This window comes from Aquarana catesbeiana, linkage group LG02 (genome assembly GCF_042186555.1).
Source record: "Aquarana catesbeiana isolate 2022-GZ linkage group LG02, ASM4218655v1, whole genome shotgun sequence".
NCBI classification, from domain to species: domain Eukaryota; kingdom Metazoa; phylum Chordata; class Amphibia; order Anura; family Ranidae; genus Aquarana; species Aquarana catesbeiana.
Window position 1 is genome coordinate 239,148,005 of NC_133325.1, and position 19,594 is coordinate 239,167,598.

At 41.5% G+C, this 19,594-nt stretch overlaps 1 protein-coding gene across 1 annotated transcript in view; it reads right to left on the reverse strand.

Moving 5' to 3' along the window:
* Window positions 1-205: 205 nt before the first annotated feature.
* The window catches only part of COMMD6 (COMM domain containing 6), a 40,381-nt gene continuing 20,992 nt past the window's right edge, over window positions 206-19,594 (reverse strand). The window contains exons 3-7 of the mRNA XM_073614265.1: window positions 17,961-18,026; window positions 16,490-16,566; window positions 6,039-6,204; window positions 4,851-5,003; window positions 206-674 (exon numbers count right to left, since the gene is read on the reverse strand). Of these exons, the coding sequence (XP_073470366.1) occupies window positions 624-674; window positions 4,851-5,003; window positions 6,039-6,204; window positions 16,490-16,566; window positions 17,961-18,026 (513 nt within the window). The 3' untranslated portion in view covers window positions 206-623. The remainder of the gene's footprint in view (window positions 675-4,850; window positions 5,004-6,038; window positions 6,205-16,489; window positions 16,567-17,960; window positions 18,027-19,594) is intronic.

A 19,594-nucleotide genomic window follows, 5' to 3' on the forward strand; every position in this document is an offset into this window, starting at 1 on the left:
CTCTAGAGAAAGGTGCTGCACAGGCTGTCCTGTACACAACATACGTGTGAGGCCAAGGGTAGGAAATGGTGTTCCTGTTGACAGACGCTAGAAAGGCCAGTGACTCACTATGCTGTGTAGACTATACAATCTCAGAACATCATGAAAGATATGTCATTGCCTAAAGAACAAGCAGTGCAGTAAAAAGGAATGTAAACCATTCATAAACAATACAGGAATTAAATCACTTTATTTAGTATACATTTGAACAATACAAAATGTTCTTAACCTGTGCGTAGAAGGAAGCATTCATTAAGGCTCTTTACAGTTTGTAGGAAAAAAATATTAATAGTACAATAAAAAAAAAAAAAAAAAAAAAAAAAAAAGAAGAAGTAATTCCCTTAGAGAAATGTACAAGAAATAAGGAAATGTTCAAACATCGAATTTACAGACTGCAGAATTATCTGTTGCTTGAATTGTCTGATACAAACATTTGTGGAGAACGTGGTCATCACTGAGCTAATTTCCTGTCAAATTCTGGCACTCAAAATGATAGAAGGTAGAAATAAGGTCCATTATTATGAGTAATCCAAGTGCAGGCCTTTTTTCTGTAGTTACAGGATGTCAGATTTTTACTGTCCATTTTAAACAGTTTCTAAAGCTGCAGACATCTCTTTAAATTGTTTGTGAAAATTCTAAAAAAAAAAAAAAAAAAAAAAAAAAGTAAAGTATATTGGTTAAATATTCAGTAGTTCATTTTTTAGGTTCGACATATAAAGATGATCCAAATCTGTTCACAGATTTTTTTTTTTTTTAGTAACGAACCCCTTTACACAGACTGACAGATCCAACCTGCACAGGGGCTTTTGGAGGGGACTGCAGGGTAGCCCATTGTCCATTGACTATGGGCCCTGGCTTTTGAGGGGGCTCTATTCTTTGGGAGGTGTGTGCCTGGGGGGACTTGGAGGGGTTTTGCTTTGGCGTTGGGTCCACGTCTCCCCGAAACACACAGACTCTGGGAACCTAGTACCTGGATACAGATTTGGGGCCCCTGTGTTTTGTTGGGGTATGGAATCAGCAGCCCAAGCCAGTCTTGACTGCTTCAAACCCCTCCTAGTCTAAGACTCACTGCAGAAGATTATAATCAGTTCAAACAGATGGAGTCTCCTGCTGCTTTGTGTAAATATGTTTATGAAGGGGGTCTTTCTCTTATTGTATAATTCCCCCCATTGTGTGCCTCCTATGTGTGAAGCCCCATTGTTAATTAAGTTGCCTACTGTTTCTGTCCGTCTGCTAATCCTCTTGGAGATGTGATTAATATTGTGTCCACTTTACCCCGTTATTGAACCATTGTGGGATGTTTATGTATTCACATTGTGTAGGATAAATGAGATTAAGATCTTATCTGATTTTGTGTGGTATAAAATCTGGGTGAGTTTTCAATAAAGCTTTCCAGTTTGCACCTATGCTAGTGTTGTCTAGTTCTTGGGTGCAATTCTCAGCAAGAATTCCTGGTTCCAGGGTGGAGAAAGTTGTATCTTGGCAAAAGCACCCAGGCCGGGTGCCAGGCAGTCCGTCACAAAAACCATTCATACCACATTTTGGTAGCAAGTGGAAACACAAGTTAATATATTATACACGGAAGGGTCGATTTACTAAAACTGGGAGTGCAAAATCTGGTGCAGCTTTGCATAGAAACCAATCAGCTTCCAGTTTTTTTTTTTTTGTCAAAGCTTAATTGAACAAGCTGAAGTTAGAAGCTGATTGGCTACCATGCACAGCTGTACCAGATTTTGCACTCTCCAGTTTTAGTAAATCAACCTCAATGTGGTATCATTCTCTGCAAACATACTAGCACAGTACAAAACACCTGCAGTAAAAAAAACAAAACAAAAAAACCTGCATTTCTGTTCCCATGTGTTAAAGAGGAACTAAAGGAGCGATGCCCAAAAAAAGCAAGCAGAGGGCAAAGGACTAGTCACCAGAATTGTCTGCGGTCTCCCTTCAGCTGGTATTTTTCCCACTACTGACTTAGCACATCTTTTTTGTACACTGGGTCTCCGCGAACATGTGACCATCTTGGTAAAGGCAGACCCTTGTTTCCTCATGTCAGAGCAAAGCAAAAAATAACAGTGTGCAGTACAGTAGCGACATTACCAATTATCACCGCAAATCCCATAAGACTGGCAGTTAGGGGCAGCCATGCCTTAAAGTGGTAGTAAACCGCTGAAATCCCCCCAAGACGATGACATAATGTGCTAGTATGCATCATTATGGAATACTTACCTTAGAACGAAGCTCCCGCAGCCCGACCCGGTCAGTGCTGAGGGGGCTGACATGTTGCCTCGCCATTTCTTCCGGGGTCGCTGGCTCCGGCGCTGTGAGTGGCCAGAGGCGTGATGACGTTACTCCCATTCATGCGCGCGGGAGTCCTTTGTTCCGGCAAGTTATGCCGGACCTTCACTGCGCATGCGCCACTGATGTCAGCGGCTGCATGCAGGGTGAATATCTCCTAAACCATGTAGATTTAGGAGATATTCATTTTACCTACAGGTAAGCCTTATTATAGACTTACCTGTAGGTACAAATGTCCAAGTGGAGTATACAACCACTTTAAGCCGGCTATAGGTGGATCGAATCCCAGGTGGTTAAGCACAGACTGTATTCCGCCAGCAGGGATGGCTCCCCGTGCTCCCTGCCGGCAGAACACATTAGGGACAGGAGGGATTCCAGTGACTGTGCTGATGGGGTAATCAAGGAAAGAATATTGCATCATCTACGGTCACACTGCAGATATACAGCTATTAGACCCCTTTCACAGTGAGGCGCTTTACAGGCGCTATAGCGCTAAAAATAGCACCTGCAAAGCGCCTCTCCTCTCACTCCAGTGAGGAAGCCCGAGTGCTTTCACTCTGGAGTGGTGTGCTTTTAACCCTTTATCGGCCGATAGCGGGGGTTAGAAGCGCCCCACTAGCTGCCAAAAAGGGCCGCTAAAACAAAGGTAAAGCGCCGCTAAAAATAGCGACGCTTTACCACCAATGCCAGGGGTGGCCCAGTGTGAAAGTGCCCTTAGGCTGTAGACCCAGGAGTGCCTAGGCAACCTCACATACCAGGAAGTGCACTGCTATTTTTCTGGAGGAATTCCACTACTGCTTAGGCAGAACCAACGTTTCAATATGTTACTTATAACAAAGCAAATCTCCACTTTTTGTGTTCAATTCCACTTTAGGGTAAGCTGCTAGCCCATTGAAAATGAATGGGCTGCCTTAACATAATGTGCATTTAGGCATGGTAATGTGTCACATTAATAAAAATACATAAAGTAAATGGGGCGCTAAAGTACACATGTACCTCTACTGTCACTTCACTTTATGCCACGCCTGCACCGTGAGCCCACTTAGACTTGTATAGGATGATCTTCCAAGCACCTTCAGTCTTGAAGTACTCCTAATCCTATACAAGTTTATTAGGGTGCGCTGCAAAGGTGTGGCCAGGAGGGAAGAGAATTTTAGGCAATTGAGGTAGAAGACAAGAAGCAGTGCTGGAGCGTTTTGTAGAGGTAAATGAACAGCTGGGTGGGGACTTTAAAGCAGCATTATGCCCAAAACCAAACATATAATACAATATATTGCAGCTTACCAATCCTTAGATGTGGTGGCTGCATTAGTTTTCGTTTCTTAGGCCTTTCTCATACTTTTCATCACCAGATGAAAATAGAAAGAAAGCTTAAAAAAAAAAAAAAAAAAAAAAAAAAAAAGAAAAAGTGCAGCCCTTTCATCTAAGATTGGCCAAATCTTGAGTATGCCATCCAGTTATGGTCTCCAGTGGTCAGGAAAGATGTGCTAGAACTGCAGAAAGTCCAGGGAAGGGCGACAAAACTAATAGGAACAATTGAGGAACAATTGCAAAACATTAAGATTATTATCCCTGGAGAAGAGATGCTCAAAAGGGGATATAATTGCAATATACAAATATTTTAATGGTGATTCTAGCATTGGGAGGAAACTATTCAGTCTCAGGTCATTTAAGAAGACACTCAATGAAGCTGGATGAGAAGCGATTTAATCTAAACAGCGTAGCGGATTCTTTACTGTCAGGGTGGTAAGAATGTGGAACTCCCTTCAACAATCAAAGGTTTCAGTGGGAAGTGTTGCCAATTTCAAAAAACTTAGATGGGCATCTTATTGAACACAACATACAAGGATATAGGAAGTGGCAAGGACATAATCACACACACCAGGTTTGTAAGAATTGGTAAGCTACAATACAATAAATGTTTGCTTTTTGGGTTTAAAGGATAGGCTCACTTTTGGAACATGTTACATGTTTCACCCATATTTAGGTTGCAGCTCCAGCTTCCTCTCCCCTCCCCGATCCCACCTCCATGTGACAGTGAGCAGGGGATCTTCTCCCTGCAGAATTCAAAAACAGTGCAGCTGTGTGGGCACAGTTCAATGAATGAATGAACTACACATCTACCATTGGCCTTCATTGCCGACGGCTTGTAGTTATCAATGAACTGTGAGAGTGCTGGTGAGCATCCTCGTATTTCTTTGATTCTTCCTGCCATTCAGTAACTGTGTGCCCACCTGCAATCTGCTCACCAAGTGACAAAGAAAGTACAGAAACCATAACAATTAACATTTTCAAAAGGAGATCAGCAATGGCAGCCTCCATGTTTGTCCCATAAAAAGTTTACTTTAAGTTATTTAAATTATCCACCGAATTCTTTATATGGTGGCAGAAGAGCAGATTAACATCAAGTGACAGAAGAGCAGCTGTGTCCATTTTGCTTCGTAACTTTCTGAAAAGGTAGAACAAATTGAAATTTTAATCCAAGAATAAAAATGTCAGCAGTAACTTTCACCAACCTGAAATTCAGCAATCGACATCTCGAAGACTTTATTTGTGACCTGACCAGAAGAATCTGCCACCTTTAACGACACAGTCACATAGGGATGATTCAGGGATCGACAATTGTCCGAACTAACGGCCATTCCAATTTTCCACTGAAAATCCACAAGCTGTAAGAATAATAATAATAATAAAAAAAAAACAAAAAAAAGAAATATGATAGCTGAGCAAGAATCAGTCAACCTATTTTTTGTCCCATTAAAGATCTAAAAGAATGAAAAATCCTCTTAGGGTGGGTTCACAGCTGCCAGTTTTAGCTTGCTGTGGTGCACCCAGACACACATATGTTGCAGTTACCCGCAATGCACTACTGTGTGTAGTGATTTACTGCATCAGAGAAAATGGTGGGAATGGGTCCCTAAACAGTTGTCACTGGAACATATCCTCATGCACTGCAGAGTGTATCATGTAAAACCACATATGAGCATTGTATTGATTTGTCTGCGGCTCACGAACATCCTCCTGAAAATCCAACTTGGGACTTGTGACCTTGAACCAGATCAATAGATCCACTTCTATATAACCACCATGTCCATACATGGATCAAAACACAGTGATGACTGCACCCAGATTTGTTATAGTCACAGAGAAAACAAAAAAAAAAAAAAAACCATAAGTTTCTGAGTCCCATTACCTCCTCTACTAAGGAATAGTAGTGGCATACACATTTTCAAACTACAGCAATGTGTACTAGCCATACAAATGCAAACTTCAAAATAAAAGACTAGTACAACAATACAACCAAATACATTCAGCACATGCGAAATGACCTTCACACCAAAACATAAAGAGTGACTTTTATACTAGGGAAGTCAATAAAGCGCTATAGACAGTTTTCTGGTGCCATCAAAAATGACCTCTGCAAAACTAAAAAATCCCTACTGCCCGTTTCGGTGAGGGTAGAGTGTCCGTATGGGAATAGCAGAAAAATAGCTTGCATTTGAGAGATGAAACAAAGCAAGAGAGATAGAAGGTACATTCTACTTACAATTAAACATTTTTTCATTTATTTAATAAAAAATGTGAGCCTATTGTCATTATAAGAGACAAAGACACACATACCCAGAAAGTGTGTGTCTAATCCCATACTGATACAATGGTAGAAGAATTGTAATCCATTTTAGAAATCTGTATATGAATCTTACTTGTAAGGCTGGCAACAAATCTCTGGATCCTTCATTCGTTAACAGACTTTTCCCCTCCTCATTCCACACATGACGGATGACTTGCAAGATCTGCTTTGGCAATTTGTATTTGCTTACAACAAAATTTAATAGCGCATCACTGGAAAGTCTGTGCTTTGCAGCAGTACTGTAAATCAAGAAAAAAAAAAAACAACACTTTGGAGGTGAGTGTTTTTGATCAAAGTTGAAAATAAATCACAAATATGATTATTATAGAGCAAATCCAGTCACCAGGAAACAGGATTCAATAAACAGCTACCGCTATCAAAAAACTCATGTCAGAAAATCCACAAAATCTACCATACTTTATATACTATATCACTTTCCCGCAAGCCAGAGCTGCTGAGTAGGACTACAGCCTTTGTAACCATTCTGTACTGTGCAACCTTTCTTGCAAACAGATTAGGGGATTGAATAATGAAAAGTAGGAACAAGCATACCTATACTTAACTGCCCTGCAGAATAGAAAATTACAAACAAACAAAAAAAATGTAACTACGGTATATGCTTACCATCTATTTTAGGTGTAAGATTAGTCTGCCACTTCCGGACCAGTGACATACCTGTACGTCACTGGACTTCACGTGGTTATACCGGCAGGATGCCTGCAGCTGATCACCACCCACCAATGCGGATTTCTAGGGTTCTCCCATCTCACTGGGAGACTAGAGCTACCAGCCAGAGCTTCTGCCGGCTTGTTGGAGAGAGACAAACAAAGTCGGGATCGGCTTTGATCGGCTCTCTGCTATGGTAACCCAGAAAAGATGACCTAACATCACTTCCGGTTTACCCCGGATGTCAACGGCACCATTTAAAAAAAATCAAAAGCATTCCAAAAACTCCAATCTTGGTGTTTTGAAAGCTTTAATTTGTTTTGTTTTTTGTGGACCCCAGATCTCTCAATAAAGCGTACCTGTCACAAGGAATGTATACATCCTTGTGACAGGTACGCTTTATTGAGAGATCTGGGGTCAAAAACGTAAATGTCTTTTATTGGAAATGACAAAATGTGGAAAATTTCAAGGGGTATGAATACTTTTTCAAGGCACTGTAAATTGTACTATTCATAGGTGACACTTTAAAAGCTTTGACCGGTTACCACTGTAGGTCTCCTACTCACGATCTGACGTTCGCGGCTATGCCCCACATGGGGGCGAACGTGATGTTGCGCACATCGGTCATGCACGTGTATATATGTATGTGTATGTATATATATATATATATATATATATATATATATATATATATATATATATATATATATATATATATATATATATATATATATATATATATATATATATATATATACACACACACATACATATATACACGTGCATGACCGATGTGCGCAACATCACGTTCGCCCCCATGTGGGGCATAGCCGCGAACGTCGGATCATGAGTAGGAGACCTACAGTGGTAACCGGTCAAAGCTTTTAAAGTGTCACCTATGAATAGTACAATTTACAGTGCCTTGAAAAAGTATTCATACCCCTTAAAATTTTCCACATTTTGTCATTTCCAATAAAAGACATTTACGTTTTTGATTGTAACATGACAAAATGTGGAAAATTTCAAGGGGTATGAGTACTTTTTCAAGGCACTGTATGTAATTTGTTGCCGTTGCACAACCGTGAGCAATTTAAAAAGTGTGACATGTTTGGTATCCATTACTCAGCATAACATCTTTTGTATTTTACCGTGTGAAATAAATTGCGACACCCATCAATTTATTCTCTGCTTTAAAAAAAAATATATTGTTTGGAGGTTCAAAGTAATTTTCTAGCAAAAAATACAGATTGTTACATGTAAACAAAAACTTGCCAGAAAAGGCTTGGTCTGGAAGTGATTAGTTACAATTTCAAGATTATATTGTAAATAGCAGTGACCTAGCATTCACAGTGAACATGCAGACAGCATTCACTGGAAGTCATAAAAATCGTTATAGACAAAGGCATGCAAATGTCAATGCCTGTGACAGATTCATGTACCCTTCATAAACAGCTACATAAATTTATTGCAACAAGGCATTGCGGGGTTCTCAGCACTGAGACCGGAGTGTCCATACTACCCACTCCATTTTTAGTGTAATTTATAGCCTTCTGTCCAGAGCAAATTAGCAACCAAAGATGCCCCTCTGGCCTCACTGAGCTGTTAGCCAAGAGATTCACATCAATATGGCCATTGCCATATTTAGGTAATGATGCCAGTACCTTTGTTTATATTCAGCTGTCGGCTGGGGAATTTCGGCTAGAGAGCGTTCATCAAAGCATCATGCTTTGATGGAGGCTCTCTTGCCAAAACACGTCAGCATATACTCTGTACCTTGCAGTAATAATGTACTTTTATTCAAGAGCACGGCAAGTCGCCAGCCCTTCTGTTCAGAGTATTTATCCATTTGCTAGGAGGGCAGATGAATGGGGCCCAAATGCATCATTAGTTGCCAAGAGGCTGGTGGCCACTGGTCTTCTAGAAACCCACGAGCCCTGAGCAGGAAGCACATTAATGACAGCTTCCTAGCACAAAAAGGTGCCACTGAGCACTGTATGCCCACCAAGGCTAGGTGTAAACCATTTCGTTTTCCTGGCAGCCGCATTTTCGCAGGCACAGCAGTCCATTCATTTGAACCTATGGAAAACACAGCGAAAAGGTCCCTGCACCTTTTCCAAAAACACAGCTGCAGGAAAACCGCGATGTGGTTCCCAACACAGGAAAACCTGCCTCAGCATGTCTGCTGCAAGTGCGAGAAAGCGTCTAATTTACACGCAGCCCCGGACGAGTGTGAACCTAGCCTTAGAGCAGTGTTTCTCAACTCCAGTCCTCAAGGCGCCCCAACAGGTCATGTTTTCAGGATTTCCCTCAGATGAAACAGATGAAAACCACCCTGCTAGTGCCCGAAAACCCCCGCAAAAAAAGCGCCGCTTTAACGACCCGACGCCCCAGTGTGAAAGGGGTCTAAGGCAGTGTTTCTCAACTCCAGTCCTCAAGGCACCCCAAAAGGTCATGTTTTCAAGCTTACCATTATTTTGCACAGATGATTTGATTGGTTTCACTGCCTTAGCAATTACCACAGCTGTGCGTGCCCGGCTGAGAAGCCGCAAACTGTCACAGCTGGGCGCCCACACTTACAATGTCGTCGGCAAAATGTCTGTACAGTACTTGCGAGGCACTTTACATACACTTTACATACTAAGGTGAAGAAGCCTGGTGCTCGCAGGAAGGGAGAATCGGCGCAAGAACAATGGACTCCTCAGTGTGAAAGGGCTTTCTGGCACCTTAAGAGGCGCCTCACCGAAGCCCCGGTATTAGCCTATGCTGACCCTGCCAAGCCCTATGAACTTCGTGTGGATGCCAGCAGAGATGGACTGGGTAGAGTCCTCTACCAAGAACAAGATGGTGGACTCAGACCAGTGGACTATGCGAGTCGCCTGCCACACGTTGCAGAATGTCATTTGCCACGTCACCTGCCACACGTTGCAGATTGTCATTTGCCATGTCACCTGCCACACGTTGCGGATTGTCACTTGCCACAACGTCACCTATTGCGGAAAGTGACTTGCCACACACTGCGGATCATCACTTGATGTGTCCCAGAGTGAAGGCAGGCAGCAGAGAGATGATGTAATCTCTCTGCTGCCCCGCTAGCGGCCGAGAAAGGGTTGAAAACTACAGAGGCGCTTTGCCGGCGGTATAGCCGCGCTGTCCCATTGATTTCAATGGCCAGGAGCGGTGAAGGAGCGGTATACACTCCGCTCCTTCACCGCTCCGAAGATGCTGCTAGCAGGACTTTTCCCGTCCTGCTAGAGCACCGCTCCAGTGTGAAAGCCCCGAGGGCTTTCACACTGGAGAGACAGCAGCAGCACTTTCGGGTCGGTTTGCAGGCACTATTATTAGCGCAATAGTGCCTGCAAACCACTCCAATGTGAAAGGGCCCATAAAGAATGCTTTGATTCTTGGCAGACTGCCCAGTTTTTCTCTTCCTTTCTTTTGATGGCTGTGGCTTCAGAAGAGCAGAGAGAATCATTTGCATAGAAAGAATTGTGAAACACTTTAGTCAAGATCGCGATAACGATTCTTGACGATTAATTCAGCAGCTCTACTTAACTCTCTCCAAAACGAAAAAAAAAAAAAAATGTTGCCTTTAGTTTTACATTAAAGCCTCTTATTGAGAAGATCTTCTCATTTCCTTTGTGGTCACTAAGACATACACTTTCTTCCACCCCAAACTTGCTCCCTCATATCTTTATGGACCTTGCTTTGTGCACTGTTGCGCATTCATATTGGAACAGGAAGGAGCCATCCCCAAACTGTTCCCACAAAATTTGGAGCCAGAACACAACATTTTTTGGGATAGTGGTCATTTAAGTGTAGCAATTCATCTTAGCAAGAATCCATGTTTTCTTGGTCCGAGGTGGAGTTTCTATTGGTTACTGCATTTTTAAAGATTTAGTTAATGGGGGTTCTGGCATGAGATACTCTAAATTTACCTTGAGAAACACAACAGTACATTCCTATATAATGGTGCAAAAAAAGTAGCAGTAGTTCATTACATTTCGTTGGACTTGTTCTATAATATTAAAGAGGTTTTGCAGCTTATTTAGGCCACTTATTCAGTTCTCAGCGGCTTGGATGAACTGTGAAACATCCATTTAATATTACAGAACAAGTCCGGGGAAATAAGACTAACTACTACTAGCTAAACCATGACCTGAATTAATGTGAACCTTCAGAGAAATGTGTAATAGTCTTCATTCTTTAGTCTTCTTACACACTTTCATATTATGGTATTCAATTCTTAACTAATACATGCCGAACTTGTGTGCCTAACTCCCTCTGCTGGTCAAAAAAACATAATACAGATCCTTCCAGTGTAAGATTTACACTACCTAATGACACTTGTAGAAGGACGTTTATTAGTTTGAGTAATCTGTGGCGCTTTGAGAACAACCAACAAGGGCACCAAATTCACAAACTCCACAGAATCTCCAAGATAGCCAGACTAGGCATATGAGGGGCAGGATTGGTAGATACTAATTGCACATGTTCTGGTGTGCAATGCCAACTTGTGATGGACCCATTATTTAAATGGCTGCTGAGCTTAAATATGGGGGATGCCATATGCTGACCTTCTGAAACCAAAGACAAGCATGCAGATCATGAAATTCAGAGTCACTCCAGCACATTTAATCTACAAACTATTTTCAGGAAAAGTATTGATGCAGTTGGATGTGCATGACATCCGGAAAGCCAGCATTTTCAGGGAAGCAAAGACAGTCACCAGAAATAACATACAGTATATCATACGGACATGTGAAAGAGCTGCTGGTACTGCTCATAGCAACTAAGCAGCTTTTCCTCTTCATTTTGTCAGCTGACAGCTTGCCATGGGTAATCCAGCAAATTTGCATTTCATAGTTTTGCACATTGAGTCCATGTCACACTAGCGATTCTTTTGCTGACAGCACCTCACTAGTGAGAAAAACTGCTAAAATGTACTGTGAAATCACCTGTTTTCATCTGTTGCTCCCTCGCCAGCTGGATGCATGGCATCTCCTCCAGTCATTAAAGGAGCAACACATGCAAACTAGCAAGTAATTTTATTGACCTGCTGTTCACTGTACATCATCCTGTTCCTCCCAAAAGAAAAAAAAAAGGGGGGGGTTGGCAACTGTGTTCAGTTAGTACATCGAACAAAAAAATTCTAAAATCCTAAAATACAGTTTGATGCACATAAACAAACAAGATGTTAAGAGAATGCACTATAAACTATGTGATAAATGTATGGCCCATAGTTCTCATACAAGGCTCATCATTTAGCAGCACGGAATATGTAAAAGAACAAGATTGTGGATATACCATGCTGAAATGATCTCAGAGATAATTCTAAAGGCCCATTCACACTATGGTGTTACTGTGCGAGTGTTACTGCAAAGCACTCTGCAATCCAATGCACCTTGCTGATGAATATGCTTTGCAGCACAAGGCTATGCATTAAGGTGTGGTGTGCTGCCAAAAATGAGTGCACTGCACAGCAATGCAGGTGTCACATGGCAAATTTAAGTAGCATTTAGAATGATTGACACTGCATTGCACCAACACATGCTGCACGTGTTGCTGTACATAGCAGTAACACTAGAGCTAATTCAACAAAAAATTGTGACTGGACCCTTACACTGGAAATATCAAGCTGAAGTGGTTTGGATATCTTGTAAATGCAATATAATATATATACACACACACACACAAATATATACATATTATACACACACACACACACACAGTGGGGGGAAAAAGTTATTTGATCCCCTGCAGATTTTGTCATTTTGCCCACTTACAAAGAAATGAAGCCTCTATAATTTTTTATCATAGGTGTATTTTTAATAGAGACGGAAGATCAACCAGTGAGTAAAATAAGTATTCAAAGAAAAACATAACTTGGTACTTGGTGGAGAAACCCTTGTTGGCAAGCACAGAAGTAAGACATTCCTTGTAGTTGGTTACCAGATTTGCACACATCTTAGGAAGGATTTTGGTCCACTCTTCTTTACAGATCTTCTCTAAATCCTTAAGTCATGTTTTGCTTAGGGACCAAATACTTATATTACTCACTGAACTGCAGCTTATAACATTTGTATTGTGTGTTTTTTGGATTTTTGGCTGATATTCTGTCATCGTCATTTAACCACTTAAACACCGACCCCGCTTTTTGAGATTTGTTGTGTACAAGTTAAAAACATTTTTTTTTTTGCTAGAAGATTACTTAGAACCCCCAAACATTATATTTTTTATGAGAAAACAGTAAAGTTAGCCCAATTGTTTTCTATATTGTGAAAGATAACATTACGCCGAGTAAATTGATAACCAACATGTTATGCTTCAAAATTCACCCGCTCGTGGAATGGCGACAAACTTTGGCATCTCAATTGGCGACGTTTTAAAAATTTCTACAGGTTAACAGTTTTGAGTTACAGAGGATGTCTAGTGCTAGAATTATTGCTCTCACACTAACAATCGCAGCGATACCACATATGTGTGGTTTGAACACAGTTGTCATATGCGGGTGTGACTTAAGTATGCATTCGCTTTTGCGCGTAAGCTCAGCGGGACAGGGCACTTTAAAAAAAAAAAAAAAAACATTCTTATTAATTTTTATACTGTCTTTTTAAAAAGTTTTTGGGGTCACTTTTATTCCTATTCCTTGTAATAGGAAACAAAAGCATGACAACCGGAGCGCGGCGGGAGGGAGGGGCACCTCCCGCCGCCGATAAAAGTGATCTAGCGGTGAATGCGCCGCGGAGACCACCTTTATCTTAAAGGACCGCCCGCCGTTGCAGAAAATACCGGGGTTATGGCAGCTATCTGCCATAACCCCGGCAGATAGCCAGGAACTCTTGGAACTTCAGTTTGTACCTTGGAGCCATTGAGGAAGTCCCCCATTCATCTTGACACTGTTCCTGCCAGATCCTTGAGAACCGCAGAAGAATTCCCCCTATTGAGCGAGCGGGGGCGCCTCCTCATAAGGAGGCTTCAGTATTTTGTAGGTTTCCTCCCCCAAGACCTCTTTTGTCCCTGGGGTTATCTTTTGAACCTGATGGCGTCGTGACTGCCTGGAGGCTGATGCCCCTTGCACAAGGAGCTTTAAAATGAAAATACATTTACTCCTTTTCTTAAATGGCAAAAGGGCTACTTTTTTCCACTAGAATTTCTTTGGATGTATTATCCAAAACATCCCCAAATAGCTGTTTTACTGCAAAAGGGAAGACTAGCCAGGAGCATGGTGCTTAGCGAAGGGCGCAAGGCCTGAAGGATACGATCTATCATAGCAACTATTGCAAACATAAAGCTGCCAGATCCTGGGCCTGCTGAGTAGGATAACCTTGAACACCTGTTTAAACTGGTCTCTCAATGATTAAGCAATTACTGTCAGCGCAGGTTGAGACACTCAATCTGCCAGAGAAAATAAGTGTTTTTTTTTTAAAAGGAATTCCAACTTTTTATGCGTTGGATCCCTAAGCATTTGAGCATTGTCTGCCGGACAAGTCAAACTCTTATTCACATAGGATATAGCAGCTTTAATTGCTGGTATACCCTACATAGTGAATTTCCTCCACCATAGGATAAAGTGTGAAAACCTTTTAGGAAGGAAAATACTAATGTATATATTATGTAATAATATATCTTTTCATTTGACAACACTGAAGAAATTACACTTTGCTACAATGTAAAGTAGTGGGTGTACAGCTTGTATGATAGTGTATAAATTTGTTGTCCCCTCAAAATAACTCAACACACAGCCATTAATGTCTAAACCAATGATAACAAAAGTGAGTACAAATTGGGAACAAATAGTAATTTTCCCTCCCCGGTGTCATGTGACTCATTAGTGTTACAAGGTCTCAGGTGTGAATGGGAAGCAGGTGTGTTAAATTTGGTGTTATTGCTCTCTCTCTCACACTGGTCACTGGAAGTTCAACATGGCACCTCATGGCAAAGAACTCTCTGAGGATCTGAAAAAAAGAATCATTGCTCTACATAAAGATGGCCTAGGCTATAAGAAGATTGCCAAGACCCTGAAACTGAGCTGCAGCATGTTGGCCAAGACAATACTGTGGTTTAACAGGACAGGTTCCACTCAGAACAGGCCTTGCCATGGTCGACCAAAGAAGTTGAGTGCACGTGCTCAGCGTCATATGCAGAGGTTGTCTTTGGAAAAGTGACGTATGAGTGCTGCCAGCATTGCTGCAGAGGTTGAAGGGGTCAGCCTGTCAGTATTGAGACCATACGCCGCACACTGCATCAAATTGGTCTGCATGGCTGTCCTCCCAGAAGGAAGCCTTTTCTAAAGATGATGCACAAGAGAGCCCGCAAACAGTTTGCTGAAGACAAGCAGACTAAGGACATGGATTACTGGAACCATGTCCTGTGGTCTGATGAGACCAAGATAAACGTATTTGGTTCAGATGGCGAAAGAAAAAATCCTAGTACTGAAGTACCTAATATACAGGGTGACTCTGTAGGTACTCATGGGTCACTTGTGCCAACGTCCCCGATATTGTCTTAGATGCATCAAAGAACTAAAAAAATAGGACTTTTAAGGCACAACTGTAGTGGACTACAAAAGGTATATAAAAAAGTTAAATTTTATTGATAACAACAGATGGTGCCAAGCGTGTGTGGCAGCAACCAGGTGAGGAGTACAAAAGACAAGTGTTTCTTACCTACAGTCAAGCATGGTGGTGGGAGTGTCATGGTCTGGGGCTGCATGAGTGCTGCAAGCACTGGGGAGCTACAGTTCATTGAGGGAACCATGAATGCCAACATATACTGTGACATACTGAAGCAGAGCATGATCCCCCTCCCTTTGGAGACTGGGCCGCAGGGCAGTATTCCAACATAATAACGACCCCAAACACACCTCCAAGACGACCACTGCCTTGCTAAAGAAGCTGAGGGTAAAGGTGACGGACTGGCCAAGCATGTCTCCAGACCTAAACCTTATTGAGCACAAGTGGGGCATCCTCAAAGCAAGGTGGAGGAGCGCAAGGTCTCTAACATCTACCAGAGGAGTGGAAGAGGACTCCAGTAGCAACCTGTGAAGCTCTGGTGAACTCCATGCCCAAGAGGGTTATGATAGTGAATCCACCAGCTCTGTGATGTTGTCATGGAGGAGTGGAAGAGTACTCCAGTGGCAACCTGTGAAGCTCTGGTGAACTCCATGCCCAAGAGGGTTAAGGCAGTGTTGGAAAATAATGGTGGCCACACAAAATATTGACACTTTGGGCCCAATTTGGATATTTTTACTTGGAGGTGTACTAACTTTTGTTGCCAGCGGTTTACACATTAATAGCTGTGTGTTGAGTTATTTTGAGGGGACAGCAAATGTACACTGTTATACAAGCTGTACACTCACTACTTTATATTGCAGAAAAGTGTAATTTCTTCAGTGTTGTCACATGAAAAGATATAATAAAATATTTACAAAATTCTGAGGGGTGTACTCACTTTTGTAAAAGATAGATATATCTATCTGTGTTTCTCATCTCCAGTCCTCAAGGAGCCCCAGCAGGTCATGTTTTCAGGCCTACCATTATTTTGCACAGGTGATTTGATCAGGCTTCACTGCCTTAGTAATTACCACAGCCGTTTCATCTGAGGGAAATCCAGAAAACATGACCTGTTGGGGTGCCTTGAGGACTGGAGTTGAGAAACACTGATTATATATATATATATATATATATATATATATATATATATATATATATATATATATATATATTAATTACAATATACACACACATACACACATTATATAAAACGTATTTCTGCAGGGTTAATTGGCCATTGGCTCCAACAGCAATACCTTCGTGGCATGGTGCAATTTTTCATTTGTCTACAGAGTTATAGGTTTACCTGAACAGGCAGGTCACTGCATTAATCACGTTTCTAACTTCATCAATGCTGGCTTCCACACCAGTTGCTTGAAATCTCTGTTAATAAAGATGACAGGAATTGGAAATTTTGTGGATATTGGTAAAATAGAAGGTAAGAGAAATGCAAGGCATAGGTCTACAATAGTAGGCATTTTCCAACATTGAGCTGAAAGGAAAAGGCCACAATGGGATATACATCTTTGGTAACACATAAGGATGTCCTATTAGATTTTTACAAAGTGCCTATTTCCTAATAGTAATTGTTAAAGAGGAGTTCCCATTTAAAATAAAAAAATAAACCTCAGCAGCTACAAATACTGCAGCTGCTGACTTTTAATTGGACACTTACCTGTCCCAGGGTCCAGCGATGTGGGGATCAAAGTCCTGCTCGTCTCCCCCTCCGTTTGGCGGTTCCGGCATTGCAATTGTGGACACTGGGCTGTGGCATCACAGCCGGGCACCCACTGCGCATGCGCGAGCGGCGCGCCATGATTGGCCGCTCAGTCACCTGGGACCTCTGGGACCTGTAATGGGTCCCAGATGATTGACAAGAGGGAGGGAACAGAGCTGAGCCCTTCCTGTGCTGAGGGGAAGTAATGGCACCAGCCCGGGCACTGAAAGAGGCAGACTACGAGAGACCCCCTAGCAACAGGCATTTAGAGGTGAGTAAAAAAAAAAAAAATTTCCAAATTTTTTTTTTATTTTTTTTTTTAGGCACATTCATGCATTTTTTTTTTTTTGGGTGGAACACCACTTTAACTTGGATTAATGTTTAACCTACCAAAACATTGTTGCCATGAAACTGACTGAGCATTCTGGAAACCTGAAGTCCTGGAGAAGTCTGGTACACACCAGAGCCATCAGGTCCGCACCTGCCATTGCTAACAATGTCATAATCTCAGCCACTTCTTTAAGTTTCCCTTTTAGATGTACTTTAAAGGGGTTGTAAAGTCAGAAGGTTTTTTTTTTTTTATTTAATGCATTCTATGTATTAAGATAAAAAGCCTTCTGTGTGCAGCAGCCCCCCTCACACTTACCTGAGGTCCATCTAGTTCCAGCAATGTCCATGAATATCTCAGCTGTCCGAGATTCTCGTTCCTGATTGGCTGAGACACAGCAGCAGTTCCATTGGCTCCCGCTGCTGTCAAAGTCAGCTAGCCAAACAGGGGAGAGAGGGGGCGGGCAGGACTCCATGTCTGAATGGACACAGGAAGCTGTGACTCAGCTCAGGTGACCCCATAGCAAGCTGCTTGCGGTGGGGGCACTCACCAGGAGAAAGGGGCCAAGAGCAGAGAAGAGGTACCCGAGAAGAGGAGGATCTGGACTGCTCTGTGCAAATCCACTGCAACAAAGGAGGGAAGTATAACATTTGTTATTTTAATAGAAAACAAAAAACAAGCCTTTACAATCACTTTAAGTAAACAAATGCTTTTGCTTTACCTAGCCCATACCTGACAAATATGAGTTTGATCCACCCCAACACTCTGACACTGTAGACAAGAAACAATTTGCTGACACTGAAAAAAAAAATAAATAAAAGAAGGGTAAAAAAAAAAAAAAGGAGAAAATGTGAAAACGTTATTTCTTAATGTAAATTATATTAACATCTATGTGAAACATTTTATTAGTTTTGGTAAGATGACACAGTTCTCTCCATGTCCGCTATGTACATTCAAAGAATTTAAGCAAACGTGTATTCAGAAAAAAAAGAAACTTTTTTTTTTGCCTTTAGTTTTACTTTAATAAAAGTGTACTGAATGGGGAAAAAAAAAGGCTCCAAAGTTTTTGGTTTTGAAAATAACCCACCCAAACCCACTTAAACATGCAAAACACATTTTAAGATCATTAGTTGAAACAAATGCACGCAACTTCCATTATTGTACATAGAAACATGTAGATGGGCACTTAGTCCAGTTTCACACTGAGCTGTGGGAATGAAGCCGTGCAAGTTCATCTGAACTCGCGTGATTTCACTCCCACATGTCAGCCTCGATTTCGGCCGCGATTTCAGAGACATCTGTGCAGGTTTCTGCACAGATGTCAATGTAAATCGCAGCCCGTAATCGCAAAAAGTAGTACAAAAACTACTTTTTGAAATTGGTGCGGAGCCGCAAATCCAGCGTCGCACTGATTAGGACAGTGCAATTGCCCCCGATTTGACATGCATTTTGACATGTCAAATCGCACCGTTGTGAACCAGGGCTAAAGCACATTAGGTTAAATAGGCTTTTAACGGGTCTTGTTTTCCTGGATACCAGGTTATTGTACCACTGTGTTAATTAGTCATGAAGAAGCCCTTTTATAATTTTACCCATGAAATTCCGAACAGATCACAAAGCTCAATCTATTATGGGTCACTAAGGGTGGATTGGTCACAGTAACATGCTGTAAAATGTGCAGTACGGCCAAGGACAGGTCTATTTGCATTTGGGTGCCATCCATTTTTAAAGGGTACCCAAACCCACAACACAAACACAGCACACAATATGAACACTCTGTGTAATGTGGTGTGCTTGAAAAAAAGATGCAGAAGCAATGTGAATTTAGCCTAGGGACTTGTCTCAGAAATACTGCCATTTTATCCAACAATGCAGTTTATGTAATTTATGGGCTTAAAAGCCACAAATTACCCCCTGCATTTTGATTCTAAACATTAAAGCCTAGGTTTAGTCAAACATTAAAAAATAAATAAAAAAATCAGCACAAGAGACAGTTGTCAATGTGAAGCGTCCCTTGTGTCGAGGGCTGCTGCTTTAGTTGAAATACTTTTTGCCCATTGATTGCTAGACTCAAGAGATTTTGTGATATCACTACTTTACTGCACATTGTTCTGGCTGGAGAGGAAGCTGTAACTGAGGAACTGCAGTGCAAGATATCCATGCTTCTGTCCCATTCCATGCACACTGGGCTTAAAAAAAAAAAAAAAAAAAAAAAAAAGTTCTTTTGGCAAAAAACCCAAAAACACTCATATAGAGTGTTTTTGTACAGGCATTTAGTGTTTTTTTCTGCTGTAAAATTTGCTTTCAAGAACACAAATCAGAAGGGTTTTTTTTTTTTCCTGTCGCTTAACGCTGAGCTTAAAATA